The 26,106-nt window shown below is 47.6% G+C and overlaps 2 protein-coding genes and 1 non-coding gene across 4 annotated transcripts in view; 1 reads left to right on the forward strand and 2 right to left on the reverse strand.

Annotated features, from left to right (window-relative positions):
- Positions 1 to 1,567: 1,567 nt before the first annotated feature.
- On the reverse strand, positions 1,568 to 1,639 carry TRNAP-AGG (transfer RNA proline (anticodon AGG)). Its single transcript has one exon. It is a non-coding gene; the product is annotated as a tRNA-Pro (tRNA).
- A 12,647-nt stretch (positions 1,640 to 14,286) lies between these two features.
- Positions 14,287 to 17,258, forward strand: OPN1SW (opsin 1, short wave sensitive). Its single transcript, XM_004592516.2, has 5 exons — positions 14,287 to 14,632; positions 14,918 to 15,086; positions 15,544 to 15,709; positions 16,014 to 16,253; positions 17,067 to 17,258. Exons 1-5 carry the CDS (start codon positions 14,287 to 14,289, stop codon positions 17,184 to 17,186), a joined length of 1,041 nt encoding a protein of 346 aa, XP_004592573.1. The 3' UTR covers positions 17,187 to 17,258.
- A 1,621-nt stretch (positions 17,259 to 18,879) lies between these two features.
- The window catches only part of CALU (calumenin), a 30,461-nt gene continuing 23,234 nt past the window's right edge, over positions 18,880 to 26,106 (reverse strand). Inside the window, exons 6-8 of one of the 2 annotated variants that reach the window (XM_058655038.1) lie at positions 22,220 to 22,419; positions 20,718 to 20,855; positions 18,880 to 19,551 (exon numbers count right to left, since the gene is read on the reverse strand). In XM_058655038.1, the coding sequence (XP_058511021.1) occupies positions 20,751 to 20,855; positions 22,220 to 22,419 (305 nt within the window). In that variant the 3' untranslated portion in view covers positions 18,880 to 19,551; positions 20,718 to 20,750. Of the gene's footprint in view, positions 19,552 to 20,352; positions 20,856 to 22,219; positions 22,420 to 26,106 lie in introns of those variants that run through there. The other variant, XM_004592515.4, reaches the window with a different exon arrangement.

The following is a 26,106-nucleotide window of genomic DNA, read 5'->3' on the forward strand; positions in this document are numbered from 1 at the left end:
TGTCCAATGATTCACTCCCCAAGTGAGTGCAACGGCCGGTGCTGCGCCGATCCAAAGCCAGGATCCAGGAACCTCCTCCAGTTCTCCCATGCAGGGTCCCAAGGCTTTGGACAGTCCTTAACTGCTTTCCCAGGCCACAAGCAGGGGCTGGACAGGAAGTGGATCTGCCGGGATTAGAACCAGTACCCATATGGGATCCTGGCGCGTTCAAGGCAAGGACCTTAACCAATACGCTATTGCACCGGGCCCTACTTTTTCATTTTTTAAGAATTTATTTTTATTGGGAAAGCAAATCAGATTTACAAAGAGAAGGAGAGATAGAGAGAAAACTCTTCCATCTGCTGGTTCCCTCCCCCAGATAGCTGCAATGGCCGGAGCTGATCTGATCTAAAGCCAGAAGCTTCTTCTGGGTCTCCCATGTGGGTGCAAGGTCCCAAGGCCTTAGGCTGTCCTCAACTGCTTTCCCGTGCCACAAGCAGGGAGCTGGATAGGATGTGGAGGAGCCAGGACATGAACCAGTGCCCATAAGAGATCCTGGCACTTGCAAGGCAAGGATTTAGCCACTAAGCTACCATGCTGGACCCCCACATTTTCTTTCAAACTTCTATTTTCCTCAGCATCTCTATGTGTGTTCTCAAGGGTGCTGGATGAGGAAAGAGCCATGTCAGTGCAGTGTGTTGCGGTGCCAGGCATTCCCTGTAGATTCGCTCGTGTCTGGAAGGGGCATGGCTGCTTCTGATGGGATCCAACAAGTGTAAGCAATGAACACCGCTCTTCCTGTCTTACCAAGGAGAAAGCAGTTTGCATTCTGATCCTTCTGTTTGGACTTGGAAATCTGATGGCTTTCCAACTGGGATTTCACATCCAGAGCCTGTCTTTTCTTTATTGTTGTTGTTCTTTGATGCAATTTAGTTGGCACTGGGGTCTCCTTCCCCCTCTCCCGAGCTCCCTCCGCGCCCCCTGTTCTCGCCTCCAATCTCAATGGGCGTCTTTCGTGAATGTCCCCAAGTCCATCACGCTGCTGCTGGAGTGTCTCCCAGCCACATAGGTGACTGTCAGTCATTCTGTCGTCAGTTCATTCTTGTATCCCAGGCTCCTAATGTAGACACAGTGAGGACTAGATCTTCGTTATTTATGGGCAGTAGCAATAACAGTGATAAAAGGGACATTGACCATCTCAGGTGATTATAAACAATCAGTCTCTTATGGATGGTTGGTTAATGAATTACATCACAGGATCTTATGATACAAGGTACAGATAAGTATGAAGTGACATAAGGTAGGATTCACATGTAGATTTGACATTATGTTATACTATATTAGAGCAAACATATGAGCTTATCTGTACTTGACCTTGACTCAGAAGCAACCCTCAGGCTGTCCTCTGTGCCAGTCTGTTTGGACAGCTGCTGCAGTCAGCTCACCTCGCACTCCTGGCTCCCGGTTTTAGCTCAGCTCAGTTCTGGCTGTTGTGATCATTTGAGGAGAGAACCAGTAGATGGAAGCTCTTCAGCCCTAGAAAGGATGAGCAGCGTGCATGAAAGTATACAGTGTGAAATAAAAAGTAGGGCTCGTCCGGGATTTGAACCCGGGACCTCTCGCACCCTAAGCGAGAATCATACCCCTAGACCAACGAGCCACAGAAATTTACTTGTTGCCAGATGTATCCTCCTTGCCACATGAGTAACAGTGGCGGCAGCAGCAGCAGCGGTAGTTTGTGGTTTCTAGAAGTGGCCCCTCCTCTGCCCCAGGCTGGCTCCCAGCCCAGGCCGGCTGCGCTCCAGCACACACCTCGCCTCACTCCTCCCCAGTCCACCGTGAGACCACACAGTGCCCAGAGCTGGGGCGGGCAGGAGAGGGCAGAGGAACTCCAGGCTGAGCTGATTTTCCCTGGGACCAGGTGGGTCTTCCTGGCGTTGTTATCAAGGTAGGGCAGGTATCCATAGCTGCTGCGGGGGAAGGGCAGGGAAGAAGTTGGGGCATCCCTGGACCAGAGGGGGTCTGTCTGAGACCTCTCACACCAATTCAGAGCCACCCTTCTTTCTCATCCCATGGTGGGTCCACACATATCACGTGGGTCCAGAAGCACCACAAACCGCCAGGTGCCGTGTGTGCGGCTGGAAGGGGCAGTAGAGCAGCACAAGTTAGGACGATCAGAGCTCCTGGGAATGCAGCTGTCATACCCCTGTGGGTGTGCTCTGTACTTTACAAAGATTTTTTTTAAAAAAACCTTTTTACAATCCTGGGAGGATTGGTGTTCCTCCCACCATAAGAAGAAAGACACCTGCTTAAATGCAGCCTCAGTGTCACGCTTATCTGAATGCAAGGACTGTTGGCAATGCAGAATCCACTGAGAACCCAGACTTGCTGGAAAAACCTGGAAAGGATGTCTGCAAAGACCTATCCTGACCCTCTCTACCCAGCCTGCCCTGCATGTCCTGCCAGAATGCAGCGGCCAGCTGGGGGAGACCCTGGGACAGCCTTCACAGCCCAAGGTGGGCTTGGCTAGGGGTTGGTCAGGTTGAGAGCATCCCAGAGGAGAGGGAGGGGCTGGGATCCCAGCTGAGGAGCTGAGATCTCATCGGAGACCCCAGTGGGCTGGGCCAGGTTCCCTCCGTTATGTTTCCACTGGGCCCAGCCCACTTGGGTTGGTTCCCAGGGGGCTGACGGCTCTGAGCCAAGAGCTCCCTACAAGCTGAGACGTGGGTCGGTGGGTCTGGGTCTGCCCCGGGGCCAGCCCTTGCTCAACCTGCTGACAATGCTACGCACCCCACAAGGACTTCCATGTGGCCAGCCTTGTAGAAGCACTTTATCTGGTTAATTCCATTTAGTCCTTAGCACAAGTGACTTAGCAAATGTCTGTAGAATGAATGAGTGAAAAAAAAAAAAAAAAGGCAGGACGGAAGGACATCTTGGAAGTATGTACAATTATGAATGTGCCAGCTGCTCAAGTGAGGCACCACCACCAGGCTTGAGGCCCAAGCCATCGCCTGCCCCCACTCCCTACCAAGCTTTGGAGGCCCTCACTCCCTTGTCCCCAGGGAATACAGTTTTAGGAGTGTCTGGGGGCAGACAGCTGCTTCTGCTAACTCCTCCAGCAGGCTGGGGATTTTTTCAGCCCCAAAGACTCTTTGGGTAGCTGTTCCCAGCCTCAACCAGGCTTCCAAATCAAAGCCCACTCAACCTGTGGCTCTGTGACCTCAGCTCACATTCCCTGCATGGTTGCTGTGGCTAGGCGTGCCAGGCACTGATGCCAGCCACGCCTGCTGCTCAGAGCTGGGCCTCCTGCAGGGACAGCCATGCTGAAAAGGGCTTGGCTCCAGTCACTGCCTTTCCGTGGGGGGCTGGGTGCTGCTGGGACTGGGGACAGCGTCACTCATTGTCACGCCACCTCCAGTGGAGCCTGCGTGAGAAATCGCCAGGCCGAGGCGGAAGCTTCAAGGAAGGATGCCTCCTGGATTCGGCTGCATCTCTGGTGGTCTTGGCATTCCTGGCTGTACTCTCTTTGCTCTTATCTTTATGGCTGGAATAATATTGTTAATGTGCGGCAAAGGCTCAATGTTCCTTTATAGTTCTATGAAGCCTTCTGACAGGAGACTGGACAAGGATGGCAAGCAGTATAGAATAAAAACCATTAAGTCACTAGCTTTAGTAAACCTACCTAGGACTATTTTTGAGAATTCCTAAAAAGAAAATTATAATAGAAATCTATAACTTAAAAAGCCATACAGGAAGAAAAGCTAAGAAAAATAGACAAGTTAATATTAAAACCAATGTAAGGCACAAAACACAATGAGAGCTAATCGCTTAATGATTAAAACTGTAGCTGGTGCCAAACTGTGTCCACAAGAAACAGCAACTGCAGTCCGTCACCAGGCTATTAGAGAACAATCTTTTTTCATCAGACCTGCTTACCTCCCTGGAATAATTGTTTGTAGAAATGTAACCACATGAATAAGCAAGAAAATGTCCCTTTGCAATAATCTATTGTATATAAGCTGATGCCTTGCTTTTACAAAATGCACTCAGATACAACTGCCTTGAGTTGTCGTGTCTGTTTGTCACTCGCCGAATCCTTGCCCACCGTTCCCGGGGTCCTGTTCCCGTCGGACTGATTGCTCCCGGCCGAGCCGGTCCGTCGCAGGTGGCGCCCGAACGGGGACTTGAAAATTCATCGGGACGGTAAGCTTTCTTCTTTTCTTTTACTTCTTATTATTTTCAGGCAAGGATAGGACCTCGTCAGAGCGCTGCAGGCTCCCTGATAAAGGATCATCAGGTTTAGAGGACGAGAAGGTAAATTACCATGGGGCATTCACATTCCAAGGGCAAAGAGTTGTTCTTGTCAGTCTTGGGACACATGCTCAAAGGAGGGAGTAAGGTGTCCAGGAAAGTATGTATAGATGCCTCACCAGCAGCCATTCAAGGAATGGCATATGCTGCAGCTATGAAGAGAGAGAATTTCGGCGCATATATTCAGAATTTAAAGAAAGAAAAAGGCCCCCAAAAAGGGGGGGTCACCTGTTTTGCATGTGGACAAACAGGTCATATAAGTGAACATTGCCCCCATATAGAAATAAAAAAGGGGTCAAACCCAATGGGTGGCAAGGGCATCCCAAGAGGATTATGCCCTAGGTGTAGAAAAGGCCGGCATTGGAAAAATGAATGCAGGTCCAAGTTCCATAAGGATGGAACTCCTCTAACTGAGAAGGAAAAGCCAAAAAACGAGGAGGGGGGCATCCCCTCAGCCCCGTAAATGAAAGAGGGGCGGTTCCTAAGGAACCCGAACAATCACCTTTGAACCCATTAGCACCAGAATTTACCATACACGAGCTGCCTAGAGCAACTCCAGGGAGTGCAGGGCTTGATCTTGCATCCCAACATGATTATATATTATCCCTTATGGAGGGGGTGCAGCTTGTAGATTCATATTTAAAAGGGCCATTGCCTGAGGGAACTTTTGGACTAATCATAGGAAGAAGTTCCAACTTTAAAAGAAATTTTGAAGTCCTACCAGGGGTAATAGATTCAGATTTTATGGGACAAGTAAAAATTATGGTTAGACCATTAAAAGAAGTAGTCCAGATACATAAAGATCAAAGAATAGCCCAGATTTTATTGCTTAATTATGTGAAGTTTCCAAACCCATGTCTAAAAGAAACAAGAGGAAGTGAGGGGTTTGGGTCAACTGGAGTCATAGCCTGGACACAAGAGATAGATAAAGAAAGACCTTTTAAAACTATAAAAATAGAAGGAAAATCTATAACAGGGTTATTAGACACTGGAACAGATAGATCATATATATCAGGAAAAGATTGGCCCAATACTTGGCCAGTTATTAATACATCTTCAACCTTAGTAGGATTAGGATTAGCAACTAATGTGGCACAAAGCTCTAAAATATTAAAGTGGGAATGTGAAGATAAATCAGGAAATTTTCAACCTTATATTATCATGTCTTTACCTTTTTCCTTATGGGGGAGAGATATCATGCATGACATGGAAATAAAACTAACCACGAAAAATTTAGATGATGAACAAAATTTTTTCTAGGGGCCACTGATGAGTTATACGCAGATAAAATAGTATGGAAAGATGATCAGCCAGTGTGGGTGGATCAGTGGCCCCTAACAGAAGAAAAAATACAAGCTGTGGAACAACTAGTGGCTGAACAAGTAAAGTTGGGGCATTTAGAAGAATCTAATAGTCCATGGAATACACCTATTTTTACTATTAAGAAAAAATCAGGAAAATGGCGATTGCTACAAGACTTAAGAGCAATTAATAGTACCATGTATGACATGGGGGCATTACAACCTGGCCTCCCTTCTCCAGTAGCAGTTCCTGAAAATTACTTTATCATTATTATAGATCTGCAGGACTGCTTCTTTACCATCAAGTTAAATCCTCAAGATTGTCAAAGGTTTGCTTTTAGCATCCGCTCTAGTAATTTTAAAAGACCATTTCAACGATATCAGTGGAAGGTTTTACCCCAAGGGATGAAAAATAGTCCTACTCTGTGTCAAAAATTTGTAGATAAAGCATTGACTGATGTTAGAAATGAGAATCCAGATACTTATATAATACATTATATGGATGATATATTGATAGCAAATAAAAAAAGAGAAATAACTGAAAAAGTTTTATAAAAAATGATGAAAAGCTTAAATGCTTATGGATTAGTTGTTGCTCCAGACAAAATTCAATATAATAGGCCATTAAATTATTTAGGTAAAAATATAAATAATGATAGTATTACTTCTCAGAAAATGCATATTCGATTGGACAAATTAAAGACATTGAATGATTTCCAAAAGTTATTAGGAAACATAAATTGGGTGAGACCTTATTTAAAAATAACCACAGGAGAGTTACATCCACTATTTGATATTTTAAAAGGGGAAGCTAATCCTAAATCTCCTAGAAAATTAACTACTGAGGCATTACAAAAGATTAATTTAATAGAAGACAAATTGCAAGAAGCAAAGGTTAAACAATTAAATTATGATAAAGAATGGGATTTAATTATTATTAAAACAAAATATACCCCGACTGGGTGTTTGTGGCAAAATGGAGTATTGGAATGGTTGCATTTACCACACACACAAGTCAAAATGGTCTCATCCTATATATATTTGTGTAGTCAATTGATTATTAAAGGGAGAATAAGATCACGAGAATTATTTGGCAAAGAAATGCATAATATAATTGTCCCCTATAAGCGACAGGAAGTAGATTATTTGTTACAGACTAATGATGATTGGGGACTAGCGTTACAAAATTATTCAGGGCAAATAAAATATCATTTACCTCAAAATCCGTTGTTAAAATTTGTGGAAGAAACTGAGATAATTTTTCCTTTAAAAATAAGTCAAGAACCTCTAGATAAAGCCATGCTAGTTTTTACTGATGGATCTTCTAATGGAATATCCGCTGTCCATTTACCTGGGCAGCCCCCAATTATAAAAAGAACTCAAAATATTTCTGCTCAACAGGCAGAAATTATAGCAGTAATTTTAGCTCTCGAGAACGTGCCTCAATGCATGAACCTTTACACTGATTCCAAGTATATAGTTAATTTGTTTCCTGCCATAGAAACTGCATTACTTTCAGGCTCCTCACGTATTCTGCCCTTATTACAACAATTACAAAAGGTCATTCAAAATAGGCGAGAGAAAGTATTTGTGGGTCATATTAGAGGACATTCTAACTTGCCAGGCCCTCTTTCTTTCGGCAATACTATTGCAGATATGCTTACAAAAGAAATAATAGGTACTGCACTTGAGCAAGCGCAGGAAAGTCATCAACTTCATCATCAAAATGCCTTGGCATTAAAAAGAATGTTCCAAATAACTAGAGAACAAGCAAGACAAATAGTAAAAAACTGCAATTGGTGTCCAGAAGTCCATCATTCTCTAAAAATGGGTGTTAACCCCAGAGGCCTGAGGGCACAAGTATTGTGGCAAATGGATGTAACCCATATATCAGAATTTGGTAGGTTAGAATATGTACATGTAACCATAGATACATACTCCCAAGCGGTAATGGCTACAGCAAGAACAGGAGAAGCAGTGAAAGATGTTATTCAGCATTTAATAGCTTGTTTTTTAGTCTTAGGTTTGCCTCAAAAAATAAAAACTGATAATGCTCCTGCTTATACATCTCAAGCTTTTAGTAAATTTTGTCAAACCTGGAAAATCGCCCATAGTACAGGAATTCCCTATAATCCTCAGGGACAAGCAATTATTGAAAGAGCCCATCAGAATATAAAGTTACAATTGCAAAGATTAAAAGCCAGTAATCAATATTACTCCCCTCATCAATTACTGAACCATGCTTTATTTACTATAAACTATTTAAACACTAATGAAGAAGGATTGACCCCAATGCAGAGACACTGGGGACCACAGTTACTAAAAATTCAACCCAAAGTACGTTGGAAGGACTTGTTAACAGGCACCTGGAAAGGGCCTGATGTACTAATAACCTCGGGAAGAGGATATGCATGTGTATTTCCACAGGATGCTGAAGCACCCATCTGGATCCCAGACAGACTCATCCGACCCTACAATGAAGACCCAGACAGAAGGAAGGAGAAGGCGCAGAACACAAATCAGAAAAATGACACGGAAGCTGAAGACACTCAACCTCTCTGCCCGGCAAGCGAAGACAACGAAAGAGGCGACACCTCCCACCTGGGGCCAGATAAAGAAACTGACTCGTGAAGCAGAAAACACTGTGGCTTCTGCAGGAAAGCCTCTCACTTTTGAAAATATCTTCCTTGCTATGCTTGCAATTTTGACTGCACAGGTAGTAACTGTCTCTGGTGACATCTATTGGGCTTATGTTCCACATCCACCCTTTCTTCATCCTGTAGGATGGGGCGAAGAAACGCAAATCAAAATAATGACTAATAATACCCAGCTTTTGGGCGGATATGAAGATTTTACTTCTTCTCATCAGACGTCACAGGTCATTGACTATGAAGGAATGTCTGATACTACCCCAATCTGTGTAACAATAAGAGGCAGAGTGCCTCCAGGTTGCTTACCAATTAATTACAGAACTTTACTTACTGATGCACCTGATAGAAACTCTGGTGACCAGAATGACAAAAGGTTAATGTGGGAAATTGGAATTATGACATTAGGTTATTATAATTATAATGAATCTTATATTTTACCTTCAGAAAATATGCCATTACCAAATTGTTTTCAAATTTATCATGATAAAGATCAATTTTGGGATTCTTTTATAAAATCACCAAAATGGTTAGAATGTGGATTTCAAAAGGCTTCAGTACATCAGCCTTATGGGTCAAATGATTACATCTATGATTATTCAGTAAAAAGTCCTGATTATGATTATACCGATTATTTGAAATATAGTTCTGAAAAATTTGGGGGATACACCCCTAATACACTTGGTGAGCCAATTAAAAGATGGTTCACGCCTGGATGGGTAGCACCGGTCTTTGTGAGCCATTCAACCACTCATAATAAAACTGGTGTACACCCTGGGCTGTTTCGACTTTTTGCTGCAGCCAACATGTTACTTCTAAAGAAACCAAAAGAAACAGTTTCTACTTCCATTGGGATAAGAACATGTGTTGGGTATCCATTTGACATCTTAGCAGGAAAACCAAAAAATGTAACTATAATTAATCAAGGAAAATCATATTATATAAAATGTCGATCTTGTATTTTGACAAATTGTTTGACTTCAAATTTGGATAAGCAATATTCTGTTATAATTTTACTACAGCGACCGGAGTATGTTATGTTACCTGTTGATTTAAAAGAGGATCCATGGTTTGATAATGCTGCTTTACAAACTTTGAAAAATCTTGATCTTTTGTTGCGACCTAAGCGTTTTGTAGTTAGCCTTGTATTAGGAATAAGTGCCTTAATAGCAATTTTAACCTCTCTAGCCGTTTCTACTGCTGCCTTAGTAGAAGAAGTAAAAACAGCTCATTTTGTAAATGATTTAAGCAAAAACGTTTCAATAGCCCTGGCTGAACAGCAAGCCATAGACCGTAAGTTAGAAATGAAAGTAAACGCCTTAGAAGAAGCCGTTTTAGCAATTGGGCAAGAAGTACAAAATTTAAAGGTACAGCTCTCCACTAGGTGCCATACTAGTTACAAATATATATGTGTGACACCATTAAAATATAACACTTCTTTTAATTGGAATGCAACCAAGAATCATTTGTTAGGAGTTTGGAAAGATAGTGATATTTCCCATAATATAGAACGATTACAGGAAGAAATTTCTACAATCAGCAAAGCTCATTTAGATGTAGAAGATTTGGGCGATCTAGCAGAATCATTGAAGAAAGGATTACAATCACTTAATCCTTTCAGTTGGCTTCATACTATAATTACCATCGCTATTATTGCCGGAATAATTTTACTTATTATTTTTATTTTTCCAGTCCTCTTCAAAATAATCTACTCTTCTGTCTCCTCCCTTCGCCGAGACATTTATGAACTTCATTTAAAAAATAAAAAGGGAAGAGATGTCACGCCACCTCCAGTGGAGCCTGCGTGAGAAATCGCCAGGCCGAGGCGGAAGCTTCAAGGAAGGATGCCTCCTGGATTCGGCTGCATCTCTGGTGGTCTTGGCATTCCTGGCTGTACTCTCTTTGCTCTTATCTTTATGGCTGGAATAATATTGTTAATGTGCGGCAAAGGCTCAATGTTCCTTTATAGTTCTATGAAGCCTTCTGACAGGAGACTGGACAAGGATGGCAAGCAGTATAGAATAAAAACCATTAAGTCACTAGCTTTAGTAAACCTACCTAGGACTATTTTTGAGAATTCCTAAAAAGAAAATTATAATAGAAATCTATAACTTAAAAAGCCATACAGGAAGAAAAGCTAAGAAAAATAGACAAGTTAATATTAAAACCAATGTAAGGCACAAAACACAATGAGAGCTAATCGCTTAATGATTAAAACTGTAGCTGGTGCCAAACTGTGTCCACAAGAAACAGCAACTGCAGTCCGTCACCAGGCTATTAGAGAACAATCTTTTTTCATCAGACCTGCTTACCTCCCTGGAATAATTGTTTGTAGAAATGTAACCACATGAATAAGCAAGAAAATGTCCCTTTGCAATAATCTATTGTATATAAGCTGATGCCTTGCTTTTACAAAATGCACTCAGATACAACTGCCTTGAGTTGTCGTGTCTGTTTGTCACTCGCCGAATCCTTGCCCACCGTTCCCGGGGTCCTGTTCCCGTCGGACTGATTGCTCCCGGCCGAGCCGGTCCGTCGCAACTCATCATATGGCTAATGGCAGGAGCATAGTGCCCACAAAATGCCAGTAATCCCTTCTCTGCTCTTGTAACCACATGGCTCCTCATGCACACACGTACACGAATGGGTGTGTGCACGCACACACACGTGAACACAGAGTGGGGGCTAGGGAAGAAGGCTGCCCTTCTGGGAGTCCATGGGCTCCTGCCTTCCATTTATTTCCAGGTTCAATGACAGTAGCCGTATACCACGTTAGGACTTGGGCCCTCCATCACTTATATGTGCCTCGTCGAAGAAGCCCTAGATGCAGTGTTCTAGAAGACTTGTGACTGCCTTCTAGAAGCCTCCCGTTTCCCAGGAGGGTGGAGGACTTTGAGTCAGGCAGATTCAGGACTGATGGCTCATTTTCCCCAGAGCACGGCCACCCTCCTCTTCTCTGCGGCTTGCGGAGCCTGAGGGTCAGTGTGGAGCGCACCTCTGCTGGCTGCGCCTGGGAAGGGCAATGGAGGCCCTGCAGCAACACTGGCAGACATTCACGCTTTTTTTCTTACTGTATATTCTTTGATACTTTAAAATGCTGAGGATCCAGCATGTAGCATAGCAGTCTAATCCTCTGCCTGTAGCTCCAGTATCCCATATCGGCGCTGGATTGTGTCCCGGCTGCTCACCTGTGGGCATCTCAAGTGGTATAGCCTAGTGGGTAAAGTCCTCGCCTTGCACGCACTGGTATTCCATATGGGCACCGGTTCATATCCCGGCTGCTTCACTTCCCATCCAGCTCCCTGCTTGTGGCCTGGGAAGGCAGTCAAAGATGGCCCAAAGCCTTGGGACCCTGCACCCACGTGGGAGACCCGGAAGAAGCTTCAGGCTCCTGGCTTCTGATGGGCTCAGTTCCAGCACTTGTGGCTACTTGGGGAATAAACCAGCAGATGGAAGATGTTTCTCTCTTTCTCTCTGTAAATCTGACCTTCTAATAAAATATATCTTTAAAATAAATAAATAAACCAACCAACCAGAGAGAGAGAGGTCTTCTGTCTGCTGGTTCACCCCTCAAATGGTGTAATGCTTGGGGCTGGGCCAGGAACCCAGACATTCTCCTAGCTCTCCCATAATGGTGCAGGGTCCCTGGGCCCAGCGCGGTGGCCTAGTGGCTAAAGTCTTCGCCTTAAGTGCGCTGGGATCACATATGGGCGCCGGTTCTAATCCTGGCATCCCCACTTCCCATCCAGCTCCCTGCTTGTGGCCTGGGAAAGTAGTCAAGGACAGCCTAAAACCTTGGGACCCTGCACCTGCATGGGAGAACTGGAGGAAGTTTCTGGCTGCTGGCTTTGGATCGGCGCAGCACCAGCTGTTGCGGTCACTTGGGGAGTGAATCGTTGGATGGAAGAACTTACTGTCTCTCCTCCTCTCTGTACATCAAACTTTGCCATAAAAATAAATAAACCTTTTTTTTTTTTAAAGGTGCAGGGTCCGAAGCACTTGGGCCATCAGCCTCTGTTGTTTTCTCAGATGTATCAGCAGGGAGTGAGTTTAGAAGTGGAACAGCTGCAGGTGGCAGCTTAACTTGCTGTGTCACAAGGCTGGCCTCTAAAAGTTTTGTTTTTTTTAAGATTTATCTTTATTGGAAAGGCAGATATACAGAGAGAAGAGACAAAGATCTTGCGTCCACTGATTCACTCCCGTAGTGGCCGCAACGGCCAGAATTGAGCTGATCTGAAGCCAGGAGCTAGGAGCCTCTTCCGGGTCTCCCACGTGGATGCAGGGTCTCAGGGCTTTGGGCCATCCTCGATTGCTTTCTCAGGGCACAAGCAGGGAGCCCTCGGGGAAATTTTTTTTTTATGTAAATGTGGGTGAGTCTTTGCAAGAAAGGGTTGAGCCCTGGCAGATCTTGTTTGCTGAGACTTCATGTGCTTTCATACACACACACAGTATCTGAGAGGCAGAGTTACAGAGAGTAGGGTCTTCCATCCACTGGTCCACTTCCCAAATGGCCACAAGGGCCAGGGCGGGGCCAGGCCAAAGCTAGGAGACAGGAGTTTCATTAGAATCTTCCCATGTGGGTACAGGGGCCCAAGCTCTTAGGACAACCTCTGCTGCCTTCTGAGTCATACCAGCAGGGACCTGGATTAGAAATGGAGCAGTTGGGCCCGGTGGCGTGGCCTAGCGGCTAAAGTCCTCGCCTTGAAAGCCCCGGGATCCCACATGGGCACCGGTTCTAGTCCCGGCAGCTCCACTTCCCATCCAGCTCCCTGCTTGTGGCCTGGGAAAGCAGTTGAGGACGGCCCAATGCATTGGGACCCTGCACCTGCGTGGGAGACCTGGAAGAGGTTCCTGGTTCCCGGCTTCGGATCGGCGCGCATGGGCCCGTTGCGGCTCACTTGGGGAGTGAAACATCAAATGGAAGATCTTCCTCTCTGTCTCTCCTCCTCTCTGTATATCCAGCTTTCCAATAATAATAAAATCTTTAAAAAAAAAAAAAAAAAAAGAAATGGAGCAGTTGAGACTCAAACCAGTGCTTATATGGGGTGCTGGCAGGTGGCTACTTATACCGCAGCTCTGGTCTGTATGTGCTTTCTAATAATTGTTTTTCACTTGCGATCTACGCAAAGGGATTCACTGACCACCCCGCCATGGCTGGGGCCACTTGTTCGGCTTTAACGTGCAAGTATGTCTGCATCCTATCAAGGTACAGAGAAGTCCGTGAATGCGTAACACCAAGTGTACAGGCAGGCACAGTTGACAGCATCCAGCCGGGAGGGCTGTGAAGGCAGGCAGGGTCCCAAGGAGGAAGACAGCAAGGAGGCAGACTGGCAGCTGGAGCTCTCGCTGAGGCACTGCAGAGCTACGGGCATGAGCAGACATCAGCAAGGGTTGAGGACCCGGGTGCAGGGCTGAGTGGGACAGAACTTCCCCAGCTAGGTTCTACACAAAAAAATTGGGGGGGTGTGGTATGAGCGAGGCAGCCTGACTTGGAGTGCCTTAGACTTCTAGGTATAGTCTAGACTTCTAGGTATAGTCACACTAGCTCTCCTGCCCCCTGAAGATTGTGGGCTGCAAGCTTCCAGGAGTGCTCCACTCCCCACCCGTTCTCGCAGGCTCTCGCAGACAGGGAGACTGTGTTGGGCACCTCCCATAAAGGGGCAGACAGGATGTAAAGGCCCTTCTGGATATGGCTGTCTCACCAGCAGCCAGAAGGAGCGGGAAAAGGACAAAACCCAACCATCCCCACCCCCAAAGGTGACAGCACTGTCGCTGAATACAGGCCAGCCCTCTCCAGGCCTTGGTACCTACATACCTGGGTCCTCTGACCCCAATCTGTTATCCTCTGAGGAACACACAATCAGCTTTGGGACCAAAGAAAGAGGTTTAGGTGGGGCTCAGGGATGTCTAATCCCAAGCGCCGTGCTTGGAAGGCTTAGGATCACCCAAGCAGCTTCAGAGGAGAGGCTGTGTGGTAGGTGGGGACAGCATGGTGGAAGGGCAATCTATAAGAGGACCCCCAGGGGCGGGGGCCTCCCAGGAGCACAATGTCTGAGGAGGAGGATTTCTACCTGTTCAAGAACCTGTCCTCTGTGGCGCCGTGGGATGGACCTCAGTACCACATTGCCCCCATCTGGGCCTTCCATCTCCAGGCAGCCTTCATGGGCCTCGTCTTCTTTGCAGGGACTCCGCTCAATGCAGTGGTGCTGGTGGCCACGCTGCGCTACAAAAAGCTGCGGCAACCACTCAACTACATCCTGGTCAATATATCGCTGGCGGGCTTTCTCGCCTGCATCTTCTCTGTCTTCAATGTCTTCCTCTCCAGCTGCTATGGCTACTTCGTCCTTGGCCGCTTTGTCTGTAGTTTGGAGGCCTTCACGGGTTCTGCTACAGGTACTGCAGGTGTAGGGATGAGTGGAGGGGGGGATGAGTGGAGGGGAGGCTGAGGATGCGCCTCCAGGATTGCAAACAGAACTTTTGGGTGGGAGGCAGTCCCTAAGAGGAGCCTAACTGAGGTGGGGGAAGGAGCTGGTGTGCTCTTTCTAAGGCTGGGGTCCCAAGCAGCCCAAACTTGCACCATACCAGTGATGTTTGAATCTCCAACCTCATCCCCTATGCCCCATCCGCCAGCTGGGTAAGGGCCCCACCTATTCCCATTACCCCCGCATTTCACCACAGGACTGGTGACAGGATGGTCACTGGCCTTCCTGGCCTTTGAACGCTACATTGTCATCTGTAAGCCCTTCGGCAACTTCCGCTTCAGCTCCAAGCACGCGCTGGTGGTAGTCCTGGCTACCTGGGTCATTGGTGTCGGTGTCTCCATGCCGCCCTTCTTTGGTTGGAGCCGGTGAGAGCGCGGGGTGTCGGGCCTGGCTTGGCTGGAAGCTCAGGGTGAGCGCGCGGGGTGGCGGGCCTGGCTTGGCTGGAAGCTCAGGGTGAGAGCGTGGGGTGGCGGGCCTGGCTTGGCTGGAAGCTCAGGGTGAGAGCGTGGGGTGGCTGGCCTGGCTTGGCTAGCAGCCCAGGGTAATGGGTGGAGAGCAAGCTTGAGTTCTAGAGAAGCCTTGTAGTCTTTGACTTCAAGTTGGTCAAGAGTTGGTGGGGTAGGTGAGGCGAGAGGCCTGTGGGAAATGAGGACCCTGTCCGCTCTGCAGCTCCAACTGCAGCCTCCTCTCCACGCTCCTAACCCCGCCAGAAGCCTTGGAGGGACGCTTTTTGGGCTCTAAGTAGAAAACATGACTCATGTGCTTGTGGTGGGGGCGAGGCGGGGAACAGAGCTTCTGTCCTGAGTGCTTGGTCCCTGGCAGGTTCCTCCCTGAGGGCCTGCAGTGCTCCTGTGGCCCCGACTGGTACACCGTGGGCACCAAATACCGCAGCGAATACTACACTTGGTTCCTCTTCATCTTCTGCTTCATCATCCCTCTTTCCCTCATCTGCTTCTCCTATGCTCAGCTGCTGGGGACCCTCCGAGCTGTGAGTGGCTTCTCAGAGGGTCAGAGACGGAGTGGAAGTGGGGTGGCTCCAGGTGACAGCCAGGATGAAAATGTTCACAGCTCAGGGGAGCTAGCATCAGAACAGAGGGGAGCAGAGGTAGGGGTAATCAGACGGCTATCAGCCCGACCTCTAAGAAGTTCATTGAGCCCAGAACTGCCTCCGCTCTGCCTTCCCCCCAAATGAAAGCCCAAGAATCAGGCCACGAGCTGGGAGATGTCCCCCAAAGACCCGGAAACTGGGGCCTGGCATGCAGAGGGATGTGACGCTCCGTGTTCTGCCGCAGGTCGCTGCTCAGCAGCAGGAGTCGGCGACCACACAGAAGGCTGAGCGGGAAGTGAGCCGCATGGTGGTGGTCATGGTGGGATCATTCTGTGTGTGCTATGTGCCCTACGCCTCCCTGGCCATGTACATAGTCAACAACCGCAACCACGGGCTGGACTTGCGGTTTGTCACCATTCCTGCCTTCTTCTCCAAGAGCGCCTGTGTCTACAACCCCATCATCTATTGCTTCATGAACAAGCAGGTAAAGCTGCCTGCCCATGGGCTTCTGAGCGCCTGCTTTCTAAGATCCATTCTTGCCCCACCAATGACTTTGAACTTGGGAGTTCACCTGGTCTCTACTCAGGACTCCCAGGAGTGGACAGGATGCCCAAGGTCGCCTGGTAGGAAGGGGCAGACACTGACACAACAGACCCCACAGAGGATAAGGCTTGGGCAAGAAAAACCAAGTTCTTCCAGATCGTGGGATGAGATGTGCTGAAAAAAAAAAATGTCCTTGCGTTTTAGGAGTTTCTACCCCTTTCCTTCCCAATGTCTTGTGGCCTCTCAGCAATCTGACCTATGGCGGGAGAGGGCTCCTACAGCTAAACCCAACTCAGACCAACCTAGCAGAGTTCCCGTCTTGGAAAGTCCTACCTTCAGAATGAATTTGTTTCCTTCAAACATTGAGACAGACTCAAAACTGCCTTGAAACTCCCCAGCAGGAAAGAATCCATAACCCTTCCCAGCTGGGAGTACCTTCAAGCAATGGCAGAGGGCAGGGGGGCAGACTACTTGTGATGCTCTTGTGAAGCAGGCTGGTGCCTACATCTTGGGAGAGTGAAACTACAGGTTCAGGCAGAGTATCCAGGGCTTCTACTGTGGATCCAGGGAAGCAAGCAGATCTAGACTGGATTTTGGCTGATTTTCAACATGGGAAAGATAGCATTCCAAACCCGTTGAAAACCTAGGTACTGGCAGCTGGGGTACTTAGAATGTCTTTTCCAGCACCCATGGGCGTTGTCCTGGCCTGTGCTCCTTCGTCAAGGGGCACCTCCTCTTCTGCCTTTCCCTCCAGTTCCGAGCCTGCATCATGGAAATGGTGTGTGGGAGGCCCATGACCGACGATTCTGAGCTGTCCAGCAGTCAGAGGACGGAAGTTTCCACTGTGTCTTCCAGCAAAGTTGGTCCCAGCTAAGGACCACTGTGCTGGCCTACTTACATTGAAGTAAGTTTCTGCTCTGGCTACCAGAACCACACAAGCCGTGGAGACATGTGGCAAGGGGTGGGGACAAGGGCAGGTGGGGAGCCAACTTCTCACTGTCCTGCTGCTCTCTTCCTGTTACTATGTCAGTGTTCCTCAAGTTGGGTCTACTTCAGCCCAGCCAAAGGCCATTTCGACGAACAGAAGCGCTGCTCACTGTATTTGGAGAATTGAATTCTAGACACGAGGGGGGACTCCAAAATGTGTGTGGAGAGATGAAATTAAAAGATAAGTTTAAGTTCAAATCCATGCATAGTTTTCATAATGTGTGCTTCCCATGAATGTTCTGAACATTCCTTGTACAGGGCAACTCTACCCACGGCTGACTCCTCAGTGCATGGCTAACAGTGACTTCCTTTTTTGGCATCTGTCCTCTCCCCCATTCTCACTGGGGATCTGATCTGAGGACTTATTTAGAGTTAGAACAAACGTAAGGGAACACCATGGGTTGGAGGTGGGGACAGGGAAGAAGCAGCCTAACCTCCAGCCAGCCCATGTACAGTTTAGAAGACCTCTAAGGCCGCACTGTCAGAGCGCTGGCAGGAGGGCCACCGCCAAGGCCCATGTGACTTATTCCAAATGTTTCTCCACCAGCCCCCTTGGGCTAAACCCAAATGTGTTATGCTGCATATTTGTTCAAATCAGTAGTTTAACTCTCTCGATGTCTCAAGGAGTTTTCAGGTCTTAATCCCATTTAATGAATGTTAGAACAAAAGAGCGCCTCTGGAAATACCAATCAAGATAACTCAGTGTGCCGTGGCATCAGATACTGATGTCCTGAGCGGCTGGGCTTGGCTCCAGCTTCACTGACAAAGATGCGCTGTCTCAGAAACAGGAGTGACCAATTTTGGAGAAGCAGGGCCAGGAAGGGGATGGCAAGCCTCCTAGCAGAGTTCCTTTCCTGTGACGTGTTACAGCCTCCCAGGTCCAAGCCAGTGGTCTGTCCCATTTCCTAGAGAACAAAGGACACACACCCCCACGGCGAATGTCAACAGTTTTTATTTAGAAACAGATAGGTACCTGTTTGCATTACAGAATATAAAACTGGTTTACACTCTATAAAAAATAACCAAAATCCAAATTCAAGAGAGCTAGCATTCACAGAACACATGATGTGGGTGTGTAGTTTCTGTTCACCAGCCTCATGCTTGACTTAAACAGCAACAATGCGATGGATCAGACGAGGGTACAGTGGTTGTTGCTGGGTCCCCAACACCCAGAAGCAGCCATCCTGGCAGGTCATGGCTTACTTCCTGGGCGACTTAGAAAGCTTTGCTTTCTAAGCGCATGATTTCAACATCAGGCCTGAGCGTGCAGTGAGGCTCCCTGGCCTCAAGGCTGGCCGCCGGGGCTGGTGGCATCATCAATTCTCTGGTCGTTTTATCAGAAATGGAGGAGGAGAGTGGGGGATTCCATTACCTTCTCCTGGAGTTAAACTTAGTGTATTCATTATCAAGAGCTCAATGCGAAGGCTGGGGTGAAGTTACATCAGACCTGGCTTTTTACCATACCAAGTAAGTAGCTCAACATGATTGCGGAAGACCAAAGGAGATACTTATGTTCAGATTAATTAATAACCACCCAGCACCACCTGAATGTGTTATCCAGAAATATACAGGAAATAATAAAGGTTATATACACATATATTTATCTTAGTAACCTGAGGGCTAAAAACTTGGAATACAAGAATTCTTCTTAAAAGAGGCCCATCTGTAAGAAACGGACCCAAATGGACAGAGTTCATATTACATACAATATAGGTAAAGTGGAGTTGGGAACAGAGCGGGGTTTGTCAGCTCCTTCTACAATGCCCCTGGCTTAGGTGAGGGTTGGCAACCTGCTGATTCACAATCAATCTTTCAATTCCTGCTGGTGGCACGGAAGTGGGGAGATGAGGAACAGGGCGACGGTCCTCACACCCAAGGCGCCTCCCTTGCCTCTGAGCAGACATGGAGAGGCCCGACAGGAAGTGGTTTGCACTGTGAGGTATGAGGATCCCTGGGAAATTCAGCAGCACGTGGGTTTTGAAACCAGCACACGAGAACAGAACACTGCAGCCAAGCATGTAACTAATACTGTTGTTTAACTACTGTTCAAGAGAGGGAAAGGAAAAAAAATGCCCACATTGGGAGGCCCTTAAGCTTCCCAGGAGGCAGTCCAGGTCATTGTACGTCAGTTTCTTGGGTGGATTTCCGGTCCGAGATAGTTTCCCTCATAAAGGCACTTTCGATGATGATGACGTGATTGGAAAGGAGTGAATTTTAATTATGGAGAAACCAAGATTCACTCCTTGGCACACCTGGGGAAGAGGCACCACATGCGGCACTTAGCGTGATTTCAACAGGCAAAACGTTATGCTGTAAGCACTTCAACAGATGCACACCCGGAACACAACGTCCGCCTGAACACGCTGGGATTCTTCTTTTAGTCTTCTAGACGTCTGGGCCGGAAGCAACCCTGTGAGGCTTAGTACATGAGCCTAACTCTTCCCCCACCACAGCTGTGTTTGACAAAACCAGCAAGAAGCTGGTCCCATGGTGTGTGTGTGTGTAAGTAGGTGGAGCTCTCTCGCAGTATGGGCCTGTCCTTGCCTGTGTGTGTGTGTGTGTGTGTGTGTGTGTGTGTGTGTGTAAGCAGGTGGAGCCGCAGCATGGTATGTGTGTGTGTGTGTGTGTGTGTGTAAGCAGGCGGAGCCGCAGCATGGTGTGTGTGTGTGTGTGTGTGTGTGTAAGCAGGCGGAGCCGCAGCATGGGGTGTGTGTGTGTGTAAGCAGGTGGAGCGGCAGCATGGTATGTGTGTGTGTGTGTGTGTGTGTGTGTAAGCAGGCGGAGCCGCAGCATGGTGTGTGTGTGTGTGTGTGTGTGTGTGTGTGTGTGTGTAAGCAGGTGGAGCCCAGCTCTCTTGCAGCGCAGGACTGTCCTCACCGGGAACCACACGGGTGTGTAGCACAGGCCCCTGTTCCCCTCTCAGCAGGCAAGAAGAGGAGTACGCTTGTTACATACAAACGGCGGGGATAGCTTTTTCCTTTTCTCTCTCCTGAACGTTTCTTATTGATCTTAACCTTAAAAAACAAAAACAACCCCTCCCCCCCCAAAAAAAACCGAGTTAAGTGAGAATTATAAAAATTGTCAGGGAAGGGGTTGAGAAGTACAAGGCTGGTGCTTGCCTCCAGATGTGGGCCAAGGGCTGACCCTTCTTATTCTCCTCCCAACTAGCGAACAAAGACAAAAATAAACACACCATGGTATACACAGCACAAAGTGTCATCCTACAAACACAAGTGCACTGCTCAGAGCTGTTCCTCCAACGCAATACTGCCCTCCAGGCCCTCGGAGACAGGAGGGATGGGGACAGGATGGTTTTCATTGTTCCGTGACGCTGCTGCACATCCTGAAAAGTTTGTACTAACAGTCTCAGTAGCGCAAACAATTTCATGTGAAACCAGAAGCTGTAAAAATAAATTACTTTTGAAGAGATGCAGGCTCCTCCAGCGCAGGCTCAGAACTCATCATGCCGGACTAAGGCCTCCCCGAAATCTGTGGCCTGGCTGCCCACGAACAAATCATACTTGTCGACGATCTCCTCCTTGGTCAGCTTGCCGTCCTGCTTAGGGAAAGCAATGGGTGAGGCAGGAAACACTCCCCACTCCACGCCCAGAAACACAGCTACAGGCAGACTCCAGTTACTCCCCTAACTGTCCCTTTCCCCCCCTGGGAAGGAAACAGCAATCAATGTGTCTGTTGCAAGACAGCTAAAAGTGGAAGGATGTCAGTAACACACGACTCAATGGTCCGAAATGGGTAGGCTCCCTAGGAGACAGTTCCCATCACAGCAGAATAGTGCGGTACCTGCCGGCCATGGTCAAGAACTGGGCAAGCACTTCCAAGTGAAGCATGTCATCACTGGACAGCAGTGAAGAACCTGCCACTAAGCCTCAGCCATACCTTCGCTTTGCCCTGGCCAGGAACCAGGTCAGACACAACCCAAATCAGGGCTCAGGCACACATTTCCTAAGGATGTTTGCTTGAGGGCCCGGTGCGGTGGTAGCCTAGCGGAGGATCCCATATAGGCACTGGTTCTAATCCCGGTGGATGCGCTTCCCATTCAGCTCCCTGCTTGTGGCATTGAAAAGCAGCTAAGGCCCAAAGCCTTGGAACCCAGAAACTGCTTGGAAGACCGGAACAGGCTCCTGGCTTCAGATCGGCTCAGCTCTGGCCATTACAGCCACTTGGGGAGTGAATCAAAGGATGGAAGATCTTCCTCTCTGTCTCTCCTCTCTGTATATCTGCTTTTCAAAAAAACAAAAAACAAAAAACAAAAAACTTAAAAAGAAAAGGGATGTCTGCTTGCATTTCTGTTCCCTACGTACCTTAGGACAATGTACTTGGCAACTGCAGCAAGAACTCGAGACAGACCAAAACTTAGGAAGGCTCCAAGATGAGAAAATGCATTTGAAACGGAAGCTTAGCTCAGCTAGCAGGATTTCCAGAGCACTAAAATCCCCATATTTAGATCCACGTTTACTTTCAGTTTCAGCAGACTATTCAAGTTGATGGGACTTAGCAGGAACACCAGTCAATGGACTGAATGCCTCAGCTAACTCATCCAGGGCAACCTGAGCAGGTTCAGGGCAAAGCTATTTATTAACTGTTACAAAGGACTTAATTTTTAAAAGTACACATTCAAGGAGCAAATAACTAGCTTTCAATGGGCAGAGTAAGTCTATTAAGGTAAAAGAACAAAAGAAACAACAACAAGGCAAGCAAAGATCCTGGGGCCGCAGGGAAGAAAGAAGGGTGCTGGGCGCTTGGGCTTGGGCCGAGGGGCAGAGGCCACGCAGCGGCCTCCAGGTCCTCAAGGCCACACCTGCCTCCTCTGCAGGCTCAGACTCTCAGTCTTTGGCCTTGACAGAAATGCTGCAGGTGATGCCCTCGGCACCAGAGCTGGACCCCTGCTAGCTGACCCACCTTGTTCTGGTCTGACTCATAGACGAGGTGTCTGGCTTCCGCCTCCGCATGGTCATAGTCCGAGGGCAGGATCCAGTCCTTGGTTTCTTCCTTGTCCATCTTCCCATCACGGTTCTTATCTCGGAACTCGACGAACTGCTCTCGCTCTGTCTTCACCCACTCCGGCTCATCAGCGTTTCCATCGTGGCTGTACATGTCACCTGTGCAGACACAGAAATGCACCTGTCTTCTTCCAGACCGACTAGTGTCATCTCTTCGGATGACTATGGATAGGCACTGCCTGTCCATCTCTCTAGGACCCAACAGCACTAGGGAAGGTTTGTTACGCCATAGTGACTGCCTAGCAGGGTATTTTCCTGCAGCTTAATTACTCTTTTTTTTTTTTTTTTTGCAAGAAGAATATTTCCAGCTGTTGGTTTTGAGTGAATAAGAGCTTCTTTATACCTTAAAAAAGGCAGATAAGACATTGAATGGCATCGAGAAAGGTAAAGACCAGCTGTGCCCTATGTCATTTCTCCTCGGTGTGCCTACGTCAACTGGGCCACTGCTTTCAGAAAAGTGCAGTTTTCAATTCTCAGGGAAATCTGACCAAGTGTAGAATGCTGTAAATCCAAACTGTCTACCACCCGATCACTGCACACAGCACACACACCACTGTCCCCAGCACTGCAGCGGGGCAGGCGCAGGCCCGGAGCACGCAGGCACTGCAGCGGGGCACAAATGATCTAGCTTTAGTCCTGGCCGCCCTGCTTCCCAGCCAGCTATCTGCCAGCATACCTGCAAAAGATCAATCTCTATCCTGAGAATTACTACAGTGTAAAAAGGTGATTAAAAAAAATCTTTCCCTTAAAAATTTTTTAAATTTATTTTTAAAAAAAGACTTATTTTATTGGAAAGTCAGATCAGATTTTTTTTTTTTTTAAGATTTATTCATTTTGGGCTCGGCAGCGTGGCCTGGTGGCTAAGGTCCTCGCCTTGATCCCATATGGCCGCTGGTTCTAATCCCGGCGGCTCCACTTCCTCTCTGTCTCTCCTCCTCTCAGTATATCTGACTTTGTAATAAAAATGGAATAAAACTTAAAAAAAAAAAAAGATTTATTCATTTTTATTACAGCCAGATATACACAGAGGAGGAGAGACAGAGAGGAAGATCTTCCATCCGATGATTCACTCCCCAAGTGAGCCGCGACGGGCAGATGCGCGCCGATCTGAAGCCGGGAACCCGGAACCTCTTCCGGGTCTCCCACGCAGGTGCAGTGTCCCAAGGCTTTGGGCCATCCTCGACTGCTTTCCCAGGCCGCAAGCAGGGAGCTGGATGGGAAGTGGAGCAGTCAGGACACAAACTGGTGCCCACATGGGATCCTGGCACTTCCAAAGTGAGGATATAGCCATTGAGCCATTGCTCCAGGTCTTTCCTTCCTTTCTGTAACTCTTCTAAGTAAAATAAAGAACTCTTTCTTAAAAAAAAAAATTTTTGGCCAGGCACAGTAGCCTGGTCCCTGCCTTGCATGCGTCGGGATCCCATATGGGTGCTGGTTCATGTCCCAGCAGCCCCACTTGCCATTTGGCTCCCTGCTCGAGCCCTGAAAAAGCAGTCGAGGATGACCCAAAGCCTTGGGACTCTGCACCTGCATGGGAGACCTGAAGAAACCCCTGGCTCCTGGCTTCGGATCAGCTCAGCTCTGGCTGTTGCAGCCACTTGGAGAGTGAGTCAACAGATGGAAGAACTTCTTGCCTTCTCTCTGTAAATCTGCTTTTCCAATAACAAAAAATAAATCTTTAATAAGCAGATAAAATTATTTTTGATGACAGGCCATATGATTTTTGGCATGTAATACAAAGAGTTTTAAGAGCTAAATGACACTATTATAACAAATACCACTTGCACTAACTCGTTACACTTTAAATATAAACAAAATATTTTTGTTCAAATACGTATTGATAATTCTAACAGTAACTTAACTTGGAAGACTTTGAAAATATCTGTTAGCCCTTTCACAGAGAACAACCATGCTGCCGTGCACACGCCACTCTACAACGGGCAGAACGTCTGTGGGGTGAGGAGGGCCGGGGGCAGCACTAAGATGCTACTTGGTATGCCCTCCTCCCATGCTGGAGTGCCCTAGGAAGCAGGGGATGGGTCCCTGCCAGGACAAGGGAAATCTGCATTAGGTGTTCTGCCCCTTGTCTCTGGTCTGGCCTAGGCGTGAGCAATGGGAGAGTGAAGCAGTGGATGGAAAATTTCTGTGTCTGAGTACAATCTAAACAAATAAACATTAGAAATCTAAAAACAAACCAGCTCGTATGAAACACAAAGCCAGTGGTGTAAGTTAATATGAGCAAAAGAAAGAATGCAAAATACCTATTGGAGAACTGAGAAATAAATCCAGACACGTACATTCAACTGATTTTTGACAAAGACCTCAAACATACGCTAGAGAAAAAGATGTCCTCTTCAATACACGCTGCTGGGGAGACTGGCTGACCACACGCAGAGGGGTGAAACGACACCCCTGCCTCACTGCACAGAGGAAACCGCACTCTAAGTGCACTGGACCCAAACAGAGAATCTGAAACTGGGGGCAGCAGAATGGTGGCAGGTGGCCCCCTCAACTCCCTGCTGCTGGGCCTGAGAAGGCACAGGAAGGTGGTCTGTGAGATCAGGACGAAGTCCTGGCTTCTGCACAGTGCAGGAAACAATCAAGAGTGAAGGGATAACCCACACAGGAAACCACACGCCAGCTGTTGTCACAAGGGCTAATAGCAACCAAACCAACAGCAAAGTGCACCAAGGGTCAACCGACAACTTCTCAGGAGAGATTACTGTCTAACAAGTATGTGAACAAATACCCAACATCACTGCAATGTTAGTGAGCACTCAGTATCACTCAGTATTAGGGAAAGACACACCAAAACCACCAGGACCCATCTCCTCCAAGTTAGAATGGATACTCTAAACGAATCGAAAAACAACAAATGCTAGTGCTGAGGCACAGCAAAGAAAACAGTTTTAGCTACATTTTATTTGTTTGAGACACAAGGAAAGTGCAAGTCAAGTGAGCAGAGAGCTCCCACCTGCTGGCTCCGCCCCCACAGCCCTCAGTGGCCAGGTCCGTGCCAGGAACCAAACCCATCCCTCCCGTGTGGGTGGTGAGGCCCTGCTGCCTCCCACGCTGTGCATGTACAGAAAGCTGAAACGGGGAAGGCAACTGGCTGAGCAGTCCAACACGACACCCCCTCCCGGACGGCCATGCCTCCCGTGATCCTAGCTGCCTACAAAAGGGTACTCAGAGATACTGCTCTTGTAATACAGCCAACTGGAAGCCCCTCCCACAAAACAAATACCAGGATTCAGTCACCCCACTACTTGGCATTTATCCAAAGGAAGTCATATCAGCACCTCAAGAACTGCACCCCCAAGTTTACCAAGTCTGGGGGCCACAGAGGTGTCTGCTGCTGTTCAGATGAAGAACACCTGGTGCATGTACACTACAGAACATCAGTCAAAAATATAATACTGTCGTTTTCAGCAACACGAATGGAACCACAAGACACTATTAAAGTGAAATAAGCCAGGCACGGAGATAAGTACTGCATGTTCTTGCTCATATGTGGAAGCTGAAAGTGCTGGCCTGGTAGCCAGTGTTGTGGGTGAAGCCCCCACCTTAACCCTGGCATCCCTCATGCGCGCTGGTTTGAGCTCCAGCTACTCTACTTCTGATTCAGCCCCTCGTGATGCTCTTGGAAAAGCCCAGATGCTTGGGTCCCTGCCACCACCTGGAGACCTGGATGGAGATGGAGGTTCCTTTCTTTGGCCTGTCTCAGCCCTAAACATGGCAGCCATTTAGGGAGTAAACCAGCAGGTATCTTTCTCCTGTCACTATCTT

This window comes from Ochotona princeps, chromosome 25 (genome assembly GCF_030435755.1).
Source record: "Ochotona princeps isolate mOchPri1 chromosome 25, mOchPri1.hap1, whole genome shotgun sequence".
Taxonomy (NCBI): domain Eukaryota; kingdom Metazoa; phylum Chordata; class Mammalia; order Lagomorpha; family Ochotonidae; genus Ochotona; species Ochotona princeps.